Source organism: Elgaria multicarinata, chromosome 1 (assembly GCF_023053635.1).
Source record: "Elgaria multicarinata webbii isolate HBS135686 ecotype San Diego chromosome 1, rElgMul1.1.pri, whole genome shotgun sequence".
Lineage (NCBI taxonomy): Eukaryota > Metazoa > Chordata > Lepidosauria > Squamata > Anguidae > Elgaria > Elgaria multicarinata.
In genome coordinates, this window is record NC_086171.1 from 92296690 (window position 1) to 92312205 (window position 15516).

At 46.0% G+C, this 15516-nt stretch overlaps 2 protein-coding genes across 3 annotated transcripts in view; both read right to left on the reverse strand.

Annotated features, from left to right (window-relative positions):
• Positions 1-15516, reverse strand: part of PIP4K2B (phosphatidylinositol-5-phosphate 4-kinase type 2 beta) — a 453863-nt gene that overhangs the window by 65163 nt on the left and 373184 nt on the right. The window lies entirely within an intron of this gene.
• Positions 12068-15516, reverse strand: part of BRCA1 (BRCA1 DNA repair associated) — an 85568-nt gene continuing 82119 nt past the window's right edge. The window contains exons 20-21 of the mRNA XM_063127425.1: positions 15013-15073; positions 12068-14361 (exon numbers count right to left, since the gene is read on the reverse strand). Of these exons, the coding sequence (XP_062983495.1) occupies positions 14252-14361; positions 15013-15073 (171 nt within the window). The 3' untranslated portion in view covers positions 12068-14251. The remainder of the gene's footprint in view (positions 14362-15012; positions 15074-15516) is intronic.

Consider the following 15516-nt stretch of genomic DNA (forward strand, 5'->3'; position numbering starts at 1 on the left):
TATTTGAAGATCGGAATGACCCATGGTTAGAGTCAGGGTTTGAGGATGCTGAGGGGACATAGGCTGGAGCCTCCGCCATGAGTGGCTACATTGATTGCTTTGAAGAATCCGTGGCTTCCAGAGCATTTCTCCTCAGAATCGCCCCAAGCGATCAGTCCCAGAAGGCTTGTGATCCGGCCTTCTTAGATATCTCTTTTGCTGCAGATACAGCTAGAGAGCGTCCAGTATTTGAAGATTGGAATGATCCATGGTTAGAGTCAGGGTCTGAGGACGCTGAGTCAGGGTCTGAGGACGTTCAACTCATGAAAGCCATAGGTCGAGGAGCCTCCACCATGAGTGGCTGCATTGATTGCTTTGGAGAATCCATGGCTTCTAGAGCATTTTTCCTCAGAATCACCATTATGTGTTTAGCACTCAGAAGGCTTAAGTGACAGGTCTCGATGATGCGAGCCTCTCCCAAACAAATCGAGAGAATATCTGTCTTTTGGGGAAGCTTGCTGACACCCCTTCAGGAAAAAAAGGCCTTAACAGCCATGCGAGCCCTCCCTGATGCAATCCCAGATCGCTGGAGGGTGAAATAGCAAAAAATACTACAATAATAAATTAAGACTTAACAAAAACTGAAAACAAACTAAAAGAACTAAAATCCTCAGCACTCTAAAGCTTTCTTCTCACGAGAAAGACAGAAGTTCCCAACGAGACATCCTTTCAGCAATTCGGTGTCAAGGAACTGAGAAGGGCGGGGACCCAGAGTCAGTTGATGGTGGGGGAGGGGTTCCCACCCAAACCGTTTGCCTCAGCTATAGAAGATTCCGAAATGAGCTCCATGCAGGCGCAGAGCCCATATGTGTGATGCACAGAGACCACAAAGAAGAACCTGTGGGCAAAGACTGCCTTATCTCTCTAGGTGGTTTCTGAGTGAATACCATGATCTTCTGGCAGCAGGGGGACAGGACGGACACCCACAGTTCCTTATCTGTAGATGTGTCTTGTGGTTATCATGCATTAAAGTGCTTGATGTGAAGACAACAATTTTGCCCACAGAATTCTCACTCCTTGAAGGGGACGGGCTCCCAGTCATAAAAGATGTATGATAAATGGAGTATCTGAAAGAGTATTTGGGTGGGCAGGGGTAGAAACCTCAATTCTTTATTCAGGATGCAGCTTTGTTTTAAACTTTCAAATGGAGAACTAGGAGGAGTAAAGAACCAACTTCAGCTGTCTTTTGTAAGGGAAATTCAGATCGTTGTCCAATTCAGACATTATGTATCTGGGGATAATAAACACATGAGAAGGAGCAGGGTAGTCTTGCCCTGCCCCTTCCACCATCACAATATCACCTTCTACTCACAGAGGGCAACTTTCTGAGGAGAGCCTCCTATATCCATTCTGTGTGGATCTCAGAATGGGGTGTTTGGGAGAATTAACCCATCTTGAGTAGCGGAAACATCCCACAGGTGACACATGAACACATCATGAGTTCTGCTAGAAAATAAACTATCATGGCTTAATCTGTTGTGTGAACCCAGTCAAACATTTGTGGGCCTGCTTTTACTCAGGTGTTCAGTGTGAGGAACTCAGATTTGTCTAGAAAGAAAGAATGGCAACTACTCATAGAATAGTAGAGTTGGAAGGAGCCTATATGGCCATCGAGTCCAACCCCCCGCTCAATGCAGGTATCCAACTTAAAGCATACCTGACAGGTGGCTGTCCAGTGGTTCCATTGTCGCACTGCTCAAACAGTCAGGAAGTTCTTCCTGATGTCCAACTAGAATCTGGTTTCCTGTAACTTGAGCCCATTATTCCGTGTGGTGCACTCTGGGATGATCAAGAAGAGATCTTGGCACTCTTCTGTGTGACAATCTTTCAAGTATTAGAAGAGTGCTATCATGTCTTCCCTCAGTCTTCTCTTCTCAAGGCAAAACATGCCCAGTTCTTTCAGTCTCTCCTCAGAGGACTTTGTTTCCAGACCACTCCTCCCAAACTGTGGAAATTAGGGTTCCACTTTGGGAATTCCACACTCTCTCTAGGATGTCCGCCTGATTAGTGAGGCAATTCAGACAGAGTAAGTCCCTGCCTCCTGCTGCTTCTCCTGCCAAAGATCTCCTCAGCTCTAGAAGTTTCCTGAATTGAGCTCCATGCAGGTGCAGAGCCCATATGCGTGATGTACAGAGATCACAAAGAACAAGTGTCCACTTTATGACCTTCTCCCAAATAAAAAAGGAACAGCATCTGTCTGTTGGAGGGAGTTCACTGCCACAACAGGTGCATTTATGAAAAGAGGCCAAAGGGCCATAGGATTCAGTCGCTCATGAACAAAAATAAAAACCCAAAATCAAATTCAAAAGCTGAAAAATAAGACCACTGGAAGGAAATCATAATTAAACCTTAGCAAGTTCTAATTTTCCATTGGGAAAAAATGAACCAGAGAAGATTCTCTACAAGGCAACACAATGGTGGTCAAAAGAGAAATGAGAGAATAGGCGGGAACCCACTACAGCATTGCACACCAAGGCAGTGGGGGAGGGCTCCTGCCAAAACTTTCTCAGTTAGAGAAGGTTCCCGATTGAGACTCCACACAGGCGCTGAGCCCATGTGTGATGCACAGAGCCCATGAAGAATTGGAAGTTCTAGAATAAAATAAAAAGACAGGTTGCTTACCTGTAACTGTAGTTCTTCGAGTGGTCATCTGTACAGTCACACATATGGGCTCTGCGCCTGCGCAGGGCCAGCTTCGGAAACTTCTCTAGCTGAAAGTCTTTTAGGCGGGAACCCCTCCCCCATCGTCCACTGAGCATGCTCAGGGGTTCCCGCCTAATCTCCTCAGTTCCTGAAACCGCCTAAACAGTCTCACTGAGGTGAACCACCAGGTAATAAAAAAAAATGACACCATAGCGGGGACAGTGGAAGGGTTGTATGACTGCACAGATGACCACTCGAAGAACTACAGTTACAGGTAAGCAACCTGTCTTTCTTCTTCGTGGTCTCTGTGCATCACACATATGGGCGAATAACAAGCTGACTACCCGGAGGTGGGTGGTGTCAGGTGATGGATGTAAATTCAACGGATTGCCGATAAGACGGCACGCCCAAAGGCACAGTCTCTGTGCGTTCTGATGTCCAGACGGTAGTGACTGGCAAAAGTCAGAGGTGTCGACCAGGTATCCGCTTTGCAGAGGTCCGGTATGGCAATACCTCTTTCAAAAGCTGTAGCAGTGGCCCCTCCTCTGGTGGAGTGAGAGCGCACTTTCCCCTTCAGCGGGGGGCCAGCAAATTCATAGGCTTATTTGATAGTCTGAAAAACCCAAGCAGATATTGTCTGCGGAGATGCTTGGAGTCCCTTTTGTTTGACCCATAACAAACAAAAACTTAGGGATCCCCAGAGAGTCACTGTTCTGTCCAGCGTATGTAGTGTCGACTCAAGAAGAGTTGTTGGCGCAAGGAAAAAGCTTGGCAGAGTAAAATCCTGCCCAAGGTGAATGGAGAAACAACCTTTGGAAGATAGCTGGGTCCGGTCTAAGGACCACTTTGTCGGCATGAAAAACCATATAAGGTGAGTCCATACGGAGTGCCGCTAACTCTGATGCACGTCTAGCAGACGTTATGGCAACAAGGAATACCACCTTAAAGTCGGTAAACGCAAATCTGTCTTTGCCAACGGTTCGAAAGGCTTGGCAGACAGTGCTTTGAGCACCACGGAAAGGATCCATTGCGGAACAAAGGAACGAAGGGGTGGAACTGTATCTTTCATCCCTTTCATAAAGCGCTTAACCAGTGGATGAGTGAACACCAAACAGCCCTGAATCCATAAATGTGAGGCAGAATCGCTGCCAGATAAACTCTAAGTGAGGAAACTTAAGGCCTCTTTTAACAAGGAAAAAAGAAAAGTGAGGATGGTGGAAATAGGCTTTGAAAGGGGTTTCTCTTCCTGCTTAGTGCAAAGGAGTGAGCTTCCCATTTGGTAGCATATGACTTTCTAGTCGCTTGTTTCTTAGCTGCTAGAATTATGTCCCATATATCAGGGGGTAAGGATTGACAGTCTAACATTGTGGTTTCTACTATGAGGTCCAGAGAGCTCAATAAATTGAGGATTATTCCCACTGCCTTCGATAGCATCCTCTTCTAAGATGCTACTAGAAGCCGGTTGTCTAAATATAGGTAGATTTTCACCCTGTGTAGGCAAATGAACTGCCATATATTTTGCAAACATTCGGTGGGCTGTGCTTAAGTCCAATAGACGCACCCAAACTGGGACATATCGGTACCTATGATAAACCCAAGGTACCTCTGGCGAGTGTTCTGAATGGCTATATGGAAGTATGCATACTTTTGCAAAACATACTCCCTTCTGAGAAGCACCATTAAGAAGGACAGTGTGTCATCTGTAATTTGCTGGTTCTGATGCAGGAAACGAGATGAGCAATGAGATTGAACAATCCTTCACCATCGAATGGTAGGTCCTCAATCTAGTTCACAGAGTGAGACCTGCTAATCATAGGTATGCATGCGAAGCGCCAGAGCGCGCACCATCGCTCTCAACTCACAGTGAAGTGACGGGTCATGTTAAGTTGCTGGCAAAAGGAAAAGTTGTATCTGGACATCATAACTAGATAGTGTATGACTCTGGGGGCCAAAGCAGATGAATATGTTCTGAAAACTCCCCTTGGGGCTAACTGAACTAATATAGAATTGGAACATGGGTGCATAAAGAAAAAAACCCATGTCCATTACTGGACCTTATGTAAGGATTCTGCACTTTCCAATGTCAGAGCCATCAAGAAGGGCCCTTCCAGGAATTTTTAACTGTCAGAAACAGTGTAGGGAGGAAAAATATCGACACTGGAGTTGGCTTCTCAGTACATATAACATGAGATACAAAATCCTGCACTTTGTTTACCTAGTTATGTGTCTCAATACCAAGACTGGTCACCCTCAATGACCTGGAAGTGGTATAAGTCCTCCAAAGGAGGTTCTGCCCTGTGTAGGTGATGCAGAAGAGAGCAATGTTGAGACCGACTGATAGTCCTCAAAGGATTGAAGGGAATCAGGTCTATTCTTATGCTCTAACTCATCTTCCCCACATTGATCTCCTGATGTCCCATGGAATGGGGGTGGAATGGGGAAGAGCTAAGTAATTGTGCTGACACATTGTGGCTGTAACAGCTGAGCCCTGTGTATCGGTCGCAATGACAGTGATCTCGGTTGTTCATATCCCTATCACAGTACTGAAGCCGGTATCCATGCTTGTATGGTATTCTCAGGAGACGTGGCCCATTTAACATTGTGTCCCCTCCTCTTCCAAGGGAGGGCCCCCCCAAAAATGATGACATCAGACAACATGGTAATAAAACGCTCTCCATTGAAAGCAAAGCACTCAGAGCGTAGAGACTCTGGAATGGGGACCTTGAAATAGGTGGTTAGCCTGCAAGGTATACACTGCCTGATGTGGTGGACAGATGTCCATTGGCTTTGGAGGGGAGAGATATTACATCTCACCCTCTAATATTGAAGCTGCATGCGAGATGCCCTCTTGGTATCAAGAGTCTCAGCGTTTGTACCAAAGAAGCTATTAATGTTATTGCCAATCTCGGTATCAAGGGTATTATGTTATTGTCATTTTCAGTACCAAAAGTTCCAACCTTGGTACCAAAAAAGCCAGTTATGCAATTGCCAGTCTCAGCATTAAGAATTCCAGCGTCTGTATTGAAGATGCTAGTTATGTAATTGCCACTCTTGGTATCGAGGGTTCCAGTCTGTACCGAAGAAGCTATATTGTTGCTAGTCTTGGCATTGAGAGATTCATTCTCGGTACCAAAGAAGCTAGTTATATTGTTGCCAGTCTCGGTATTGAGAGCAGTCTTGGTACCGAGAGGTTTCAGGCTCGGCACTGAAGAAGCTAGTTATATTGTTACCAGTCTCGGTATTGAGAGCAGTCTTAGTACCGAGAGGTTTCAGGCTCGGTACTGAAGAAGCTAGTTATGTTGTTGCAAGTCTCGGTATCGAGAGTTTCAGTGTACTGAAGAAGCTAGTTATTATTGCTACCGAGGAGGCCAGCCATGGGGACTCTAACAGTAGTGGTTAGATCTGGCTTCCATCGAACAGCAGGTCCTCTATGCGGGTGCGTGCCTGCTGGGACAGCCCTGCGGACCTTAGCTATGCATGCCTTCGTAGTGCAATGGAAACTACTATGGCTTTGAGGAGCAGTCCGTAGCGTGGCGTGCTGTATTAAGCTATTGTCGAGAAAGTCTCATAGCCTCAGTACAAAAACATCTGCCAGTTCCCTTTGGTCATCTGGCAAGAATCCAGAGAGAGATGTAATCTCCCATAAAAAGAGCTTATGTTTTGCCATTGTGGCTTGGTAATTATGCATACGAAGGGATAAAGCTGTAGAAGAGTATACTCTTCTCCCCAGGCCGTGCAACCTACGACCTTCTTTGTCCACTGGTACATTATTTGAGTATTATTGAGTTAGGTTTTGGGTGTGTAAATAGGAACGGCGCAAGTTAGTCCTGCATCTTATAAATATATGTTGTCTAGCCTCCTCGACGTTGTGGCATAGAGGAGGGCAGCTTCCATGATTGCTGTGCTGTGCGCAGCAGCACAGGCAAATATAGAATAGCCACTGGGGTTGATGACCCACAGTATACATCATCGTAAACTGGGTCATTAAATTTCTCTATAGGTTGGGATATTTGAGTCCCTAGGGATGTTGCCATTCTTTGTACCTGATCTGTAAAGTTTGCTAAGTCCTCTGAAGGGGACACCACGTCTGCAGTGACCACAAGGTGTAAGGAATGGTGAGTTGTCTGAGGATGAGGACTCTGGGGATGAGCAGCCACAGGCAGGACCCAGTACCAGCTTGGCTGATCAACAGCCAGCAGAGGCCTCATCCAGTGCAGACTTAGAAGAGGAGCAAACAGACTTGTTACACGTGCCCTCGTTCAAACAGCAAAGGGCAGAGAAGGAGGCGTTACGTCGATCTAAGCGGATTGCTAATAAACGCCAGCTGAACAAGGAACAGCTGTGAGGCTGAGCTGGTGTATTTAGATAGCAGTCCGCAGACCAGGAAATTGTCAGAGCTTATCTGGTTTGCCTGGGAGAAGCTCTGGACCGTGTACCCGTGACCGTGCCGTGTTCCTGTTGTATCGTTTTGGACTCTGGACTTCTTGGACCTCGTGACTCTCTCCTGCCCTTTGGAACCTGGACTGGCTTATGGATTTTCGTGACTCTCTCGTACCGTCACTGACATCTGGAATGCTTTATGGACTGCCTTTGTGTTTTGCGTAAGCAACCAGCAATTGCTCTATGTATTTCTGTTTCCGCTGTGTGACCAATACACATTATTAGTTACTTCTTTAATTGCTGTGTTTGCTGTTTCTTGGCGTGCTTCCCAGTCTGGGCACTCTGCCCAAAGAGATAAGCAAAAGTGGCTGGTTTCAGACCGGCTTCTTCAGGACACAAGGTCATCTGGTGGTGATGTATCTTGTGAGGAGTCTGATTGGTAATCCTCCTCCGATGGAACATCCAGTCCCATGTCTGATGTAGGCAACGTCTGCAATGCTTGTAACGGTACCGAGCGATTGGTACTTCGGTTTGCGTCGGTTGCGGAGCACGCCTCGGTACCGATGGTAGAGGTGGCGGTGGCATGGCCATGACATCCTCTGGGAGAGGTGGATGGGAGATTGTCGGTATCGATGGGTTGTGGCTCTTCTCGGTATCGAGGGGAAAAAGGGCCCCAATTAGCCGAGTTATTATGGACGAACCTCTAATTTTGCCTTCCGAGACCGATGCCCTTATGGTAGGGTTGTCAGCCGGTACCGTGATGATCTGTAATGGAGACGGTGCCGGCGAGTCAGCAATACGCTGTTTGCTGCAGAGGGTTCAGTACCGGTGGCGAGGATGGAGTCGCCCATCTCGGTATTGAGTATGGTCTGGGAAGCAATAGCCTCGGTGTGAAGAACCAGGGAGTTGGGAAGTTGTTGCCGAGTTTTAAAACTGTGCCTGTTTTCCTGTTAGTAGTGAGTTATAGTGTGATGGTTTAGTTTGATATGTTTTCTAGTTAGTGTCTGGTGGGATAGGTTTATGACCCGGCTGGCTCCAGGACCCTGCTTTGGCATGTGGGGAAAGGGTGGGAGTTAAGATTCCGGAGGCCGGAGCTTCCTAAAGCCCGAAGGTTAGTTAGAGGCCTCGCACCTGCATGCTATCTCCCCGTCAGGCTAATTATTATTTATTTATTTATTTATTTATTTATATAGCACCATCAATGTACATGGTGCTGTACAGAGTAAAACAGTAAATAGCAAGACCCTGCCGCATAGGCTTACATTCTAATAAAATCATAGTAAAGCAATAAGGAGGAGAAGAGAATGCAAACAGGCACTGGGTAGGGTAAACAGGCACAGGGTAGGGTAAAACTAACAGTATAGAGTCCAAACAACATCAGGTTTTAAAAGCTTTAGGAAAAAGAAAAGTTTTTAGTTGAGCTTTAAAAGCTGCGATTGAACTTGTGGATCTCAGATGTTCTGGAAGAGCGTTCCAGGCGTAAGGGGCAGCAGAAGAAAATGGACGAAGCCGAGCAAGGGAAGTAGAGACCCTTGGGCAGGTGAGAAACATGGCATCAGAGGAACGAAGAGCACGAGCGGGGCAATAGTGTGAGATGAGAGAGGAGAGATAGGAAGGAGCTAGACCGTGAAAAGCTTTGAAGGTCAACAGAAGAAGTTTATATTGGATTCTGAAGTGAATTGGAAGCCAATGAAGAGATTTCAGAAGTGGAGTAACATGATCAGAGCGGCGAGCCAAGAAGATGATCTTAGCGGCAGAGTGGTGGACCGAGACCAACGGACTGATGTGAGAAGAAGGAAGGCCAGTGAGAAGAAGGTTGCAGTAGTCCAACCGAGAAATAACCAGTGCATGAACAAGCGTCTTGGCAGAAGAGACAGACAGAAATGATCGAATCCTGGCAATATTATACAGGAAAAAACGACAGGATTTAGCTACTGCCTCAATATGAGGAATAAAGGAGAGCGAATAATCAAATATAAAGCCAAGACTACGAGCTTCCTTGACTGGAGTAAGCGTAACATTATTGACAGTAAGAGAGAATGGGAGATGAGGAGAAGGTTTAGGAGGAAAAACAAGCAATTCAGTCTTTGCCATATTAAGTTTCAAACGACGATGAAGCAGCCAAGCTGAGATATCTGAAAGACATGCCGAGATACGATCGTGAACATCAGGAGAGCCTGGTGTGAGAAAAGATCAAGCACCTCTCAGGGAGGAGGGGCTGGAGCAGCCGGGAGGAACAGGGATAAAAAGAATAATTGGAGTAGGATTCGAGGTCTTCAGTCCGGGGGCGACGAAGAACGTCAGAAGCAACTCAGCCGGGGTGCTTGAGGAAAGTTAGTGTTTTGTTATGTTTTAGAGTCTGGTTTTCTGAGACAAAAGCTAGCCACTGTTTGGCTGTAGAAGGGGGGGAGCCTAGTGGTGTGGCTGCATGCTTTTTAGATGGAATGGTGGCTAGTTATACCTGCTTTAACCTTACCTCATCCATCCCCCTCTCCCCCTCCTTTTCCTTTAACCCCCCTTTATTTCCCCTAGTGTGGCTACAGGCCAAGGCCTTATTTGTTAATTGTAACTCTTATGTATTAAATCTTGCTTTGGCCCTTTTGGTATGTCTGTGTGTCTTTATTCCAGAACTGCCGGTCCCACGAACGTAGGGTGCTGGGGCGGGCTCGGGAGTGTGGAACCCCTAAGCAGACCCAGTGGGAAGCTCCGATTGACTCGGGCTTCCGTTACACTCGGTACTAGGCTTGTAGGTAGGGAAAGCGATAGCCTCGGTATCGGCTTATTGGTAGCGAAAGCGATAGCCTCGGTATCGAGCTTATCGGTAGCGGCGGAGACCTTTGCAGTGAAAGGATTGACATAGGGCTCCTATGCCCTGCCGCATGCCTCGGTACCGATGTGTTCAGTGCCAGGCTCCTCGGTATCGACGACTTTTTCCTCGCATTTATATTCTTGAGTTTTGCTCTTATTCCTCTGAGGGTCGTGTGCCTCAGAACACTCTCTTGCTCTTAGAAATCTTTTGCCACCCTTGCGGATGCGGACTGAGAGGAGGAGGAGGGGGGAACCGGTAAGGCTCAACTCCGTGCTGGAGGAAGTTGGGGCATAGACTCCATTACGATAGGAGATTTGGAGCGTCGAGATGGTCTCGGTTTCTCCACTGCCTCCAACGCCTTATCCCAGAGTATCGCCCGAAGGCAGTCTGAGCGGTTCTTTTTCGTTTGCCTCGAGAACTTAAACAAACACACAAGATTCCAAACAAAGTGAGTGTCCGTCGGTTTGCGTGATCTTCAGCCCGCAAACGGGGCACTTCTTGAAGAGGCCTTGATGTGCCATAAGCCACAAGGCTAAGTAACAACAAACAAATCCTTTTTTTTAAATAACTAAATAGAAAAGGTTAGAAAACTGGAGAGAAAAGACAAGAAGGAAAATAGAATATTTTCAGCTGAGGTAAAGTATACCACACACGAGAAGTCTCCATGTTGACCCATAGGCGGTTGAAGAGAACTGAGGGGATTAGGCGGGAACCCCTGAGCATGCTCAGTGGACAGTGGGGGAGGGGTTCCCACCTAAAAGACTTTCAGCTAGAGAAGTTTCCGAAGCTGGCCCTGCGCAGGCGCAGAGCCCATATGTGTGATGCACAGAGACCACGAAGAAGAACATTGCTAGCAGAGAGAAGATGAGGGATGAAAGCCACAACTGTAGAGAATAATCAGAGATGTGTGAGGAAAAAGACAAGTTGCACCTCAGTATTTAGGGGCTTTTATCAGACTACAGAAATGAAAGGTGCTTTCCCCCCTGCTCTTACCCTATGGGTACTCCCATTATTCATGGTCTGCAGGACAGCTCATCAGCAGGGAACACAGGGCCAGAGTATCAGCACTGCAAAAGCATTACAGAAGGAAGAACAAAGGTTTGGAGTCTCATGTACCAAGTAAACAGGGGGTTGGACTTGATGGCCTTTTAGGCCCCTTCCAACTCTACTATTCTATGATGGAGAAAACGTTGCAACTTCCTCTTAAAGCTGGTGGAAATTGATAACACTGTAAAAAAGCAAAGGCCTTAAATTCCAGGTGCCATGTAAGGGTCTTATATGCTTTTGATCCTCTGCAGCCTTGGCTGCAACTACCTTTCTAAAGGCTCTGCAACCATGCTCACTTCCCAAATTGAGAAATAATTTCATAGCAGCAGCTACAGGGGCATGTTAGCAGTTTCTTCATGTTACCTGGGAAATGTTTCACCAGATAACTATAATGTCCTGAAAGGCAGATAACAGAAGCCAAGGTGGATTTTGGAGATAAGCAAGCTGTCAGTCAGAAGGTGATGTTGACTTGACAGTTAAAAAATGTCGATGACAACAAAACTCTTGACAGTGGATGTGGATAATCTTGATGCAATCAGGCTACAGATTCTACTGCTTGCTAATCAGGCCTCGTTAGGCAATTATCTGCCTTTCTTACGCAGGCATCTAACATGCAATGATGCATCTACTTCTAATTCCAACGGAACCAGCAGACAAACCCATCACGGAAAGTGTCATGTTACATTTATGAAATCGCTACTTTATTTGGAGAATAATGTTACTTGCATCCTGAAACCTAACAAAGTCGTCTCTAAGAGGTAGGGGCAGTAGTTACATGGTCTTGCCTTTAGGGAGTAGGTGACTTTCAGTTCCTTTAAATTCTGTGATTCAAATCCAAGGACTCTCTGTGGGTAAAAGATTAAAGGAAACACACAAGCACCTTAAATAAGCTTACAATTTACCAGTCAATTTAAGAAATCTACTCTATTAAATGCCACTTCCCATTTCATTCTTGTCTTGGATTGGTGAAGCAGTAGCCCTAAGTACGAATCTACACTTACAGAATACTTTCAAAAACTTATAAAACTGTTCTATCTAGAGCAACCCTTATATAAAACAGAATGTCAATAAGAGAGAGAGAAAATAGCGCAAGTGAGAAAACCTGTGCCTGTCATTCAAAATTACAACACATTGATTGCTCTCCACAATTGTTTCAGAGAAGGGCTTATCCTTCTTAGGCAGGCTTTTGTATGAAATGTAAGCTCTTTCAAGGCTAAGTTTTCTTTACAAAAGAAATGCAGGTTGCTTACCTGTAGCACACACCTAACTCTTCAAATCCTTGGCAATAAAATTACAATAAATTAATGTCTATTTTTAATACATCTAATTCTGTAACTTAATTATGTATTATGTGAAGAAATACTTTATTTTCTTTGTCCTTCCAACATTTCTCCAATTCCAAGCTGCAGTCATGTGTACAAAAAATACCCATGAAATGGGTGCAGATATGGCTGTATAGCATGGTGATGGTCTCTAAAAGGATCCTAGAAGCTTCGCGAAACATATGCTTTTCATTCACATTTGACCAAACACTCTCACCCTTAAAAGCTAGGTGACCATGGCCATTTTGTTAACGAATATTTCCTTTCTGGAAATGAGACTTCAGGATGAAGCATCAGGCAAATACCAATGTCATTTAAAATAATGTGGGAAATGACACTCTTAAAGGAGGTGTCTCAGAACCCCTTCGACAAGTGACAGAAATTCTCAACTGTAGTGCTGCAGCAGTTGAACTTGACCCCAGGCTGCCTCCTTGCCTCTGTGGGCTTTATTAAATACTCAAACCAGGGCTAGGCTTAGTCTCAGGATACAGATGGCCAAATTTAAAGTACATGGCTGTTGACGAGGGTTATAAAGAACCCTGCCCAGTCCTATTAGAATGAGGTGTGTCTAGCTAAGCATGGGGCTATTAAGTAAAATGGCACTGAAGTAGTACCCCAGCCCTGCCACAAAGAAAAAGCCGAGACTTTCCTAGGATGCTTCAAAATGTGGCACCTTCACAACTCTGAGTATTGCAGGGTGGGTTCTTCAGAAGCAGCCAAACAGCTGCCATAGGCCACTGTAATCAGCTGCCATGCCTATGTTGAGTAGAAGGAAAGCACGCGCACTCACTCACTCACCCACTGTACATCTATGCAGGCCTGGTCACTCCAAGCAGTGTAGATCATCACTTCTCTTCATTGCAGTTGGGTCACTGTGAGGTGGCTTAATGTTGCTGAACTGCTGGGAACGCCTCGGTGAGAGGCAAAAACTAAAGATCCATAGAGTGATACTGACTGACTGGATTACTAAGACACATGCGCAGACCAGTCTCTAGCCTTGAGACAAGAGCAGCCTCTTTTGTCCCACCCAGGTCTCCTTATAAGGCAGGAGCAGGGCTTCTGTTGTGTCTGCTTCAGGACTCCTTTAGTCCGAACACCGGTTCTCACTCTAGCATTAACTGTACAAAAGAGTGCTCTCTATTCTCTCATAGAGCAAACTCATGGGTTGAGCGTTTCCTAATGGGTCATTTTTCATTGCACTCAGATTCAGACCTGCCTTTCCAGAAAAAAATCAGTGTTTTAACATTAAGTAACAAAGTCAGGCACTAAACGGTGGTGGGCTGCCGCCGCCAAAGAATGGCAGGCAGCTGGAGCCAGATGGGCAGGCAGGCAGCTCACCCCACCTGATTGGAAAAGGGGCAAAGCACCGCTGCTGCGCTGAGGCAGGCAAGCTGAGTGCAAGCAGATGGTTCAATACAGTCACCCAGCAGAACACAATGGCAAGCAAGTGGAAGTGCAGAGGCAACTCAAGCAAGCCAAGGTGCAGATTGTGGCCAGAAGGACAATGGCAACAACGCACCACTCCTCCCAATCTGCCACTTGAACCCTTGGCTTCAGTCTGCTCTGTGAGAGGGTTGGTAAGGTTTTCTTACCCAGACACAGTGGTCCTTTGCAGTGGCTTCTTGTGCAGCCACTCCTTTCTAAGCAAAGGGGTGGCTGTACAGCATGTCAGCGATCCAGCGTAAGTGCATCTTTCTATGTGAACAAGTAACAAGTAAATAAACAGCTTCTATCTGGCTGAGATAAATCTCCAAGACGCTGTGAAGAAAGAAAGAAAAGGCTTCCCAAACAAGGCAGCAGCTAGATAGCAAATAATACATCAGCTCATTATTTCAGTCATAGCCAAAAGACAGATATTTTACAGTTTTAGTTCTGCCTTTGGCGAGACAGGGCATTTTTATGCAAACTGAAATATCTATCTTCCAAGTATAAGAAAGTTTGTCAGAAAAGTGCCATAGAAATCCTGTCCTGAAGATTCTGTAGTGATGAGTAATTCCAGAGGGCCACCTCATCACACCTGCTGCACGACGTATTCATCAAATGGCCGGCGTTGGTAGCATGCAACACTGTCCAGCACCCACTCTCGTGAAACTATAGTAGCACTGCATTGTGGTGGGAATCCTGCAACACAAGACCAACTGTGAGACTTTTTTATGGACATGGTGTTTTCTTCCCTTCCCCGAGGATTCAAGAGTGTTGTTTCTTTAAGAACATGTTTGATAAATGACCTTTCAAAATGCCATGACACAATGATGGGAGATGACAACAGGCAGGTCTTGTTGGATGGTTTGCATTGTTGCTGTACTGTAGCTATACAGGATCAATTTCCAATCTCTGGTTGGAAATTCATTTTGCCAGCAAACATCTTCGAGTGATAATGACCCTGGCTCTCAGGGGAACAGGATGCCAACAGAACACAGAGCCCTATTTAGAGCTCTCATTTGCATTGCGGTTTGGAGAACGTGAGGATCCATATGCATCTCTTCTGAACAGTGGGAAGGGGGGACCCTTGCAATTTCTTACCTTCTCCAAAAAGTAGTACAAATAAGAGAGGAGGCTACTTCTCTCCCAGTGGGCTCATAGTAGCTGAGGGGTTGGTGACGATGACAAATAATGCTTGAAGAATAAAGCCAGGCCCACAGTATAGTAGGGCTAATTCTGTTCCCTCTAGTTACCTGTCATGGCTGGCATTTATTATCCCAAACCAGCTGACAACTGGACACTTTGTAACATACGTTATCTTGGGAGACATGAGCAGCACTATAATCTCACCTTGGCAGACAGTGTCTTCCGCCCAAGCATCGGGCTGAACAACTATCACAGCAGCGGAGTTCTAAGGGGTTGCAAGATAAAAGAAAAGAATAAACAGAAAGACGGCTGAGCTATACAGGATCAATTTCTCTTGCCAGTCTGCCGCCAGAGATAATGTCAGGGCAGACTGTTTTTCGCTTTGCTACAGCTCTCGCTCCAACCAGATGGGGACTTGAGGAGCAAAAGAAAACACCAGACAGGGGTACAAAATGTGATTGAGGTGATAAAGCAACAGTGAGGGAGACAAGACAACACTCCTGGAGAAGCCAGGCCTGGAGCTAAAGCAGGAGTGCATAATCCTCTGCTGCCCTTTCTGTAGTCCGCCAAGCCCACAAGCACCCCACCCAATTTCCACCACAACTCAACTGATCAGCTGGGATGTAGGAAAAAGACCACTGTTCCTTGTTGCAATCATAATCAGGGTCATCAGAGGGGTGTGCCAAAGCCTCCCCCCACTTGCAACCC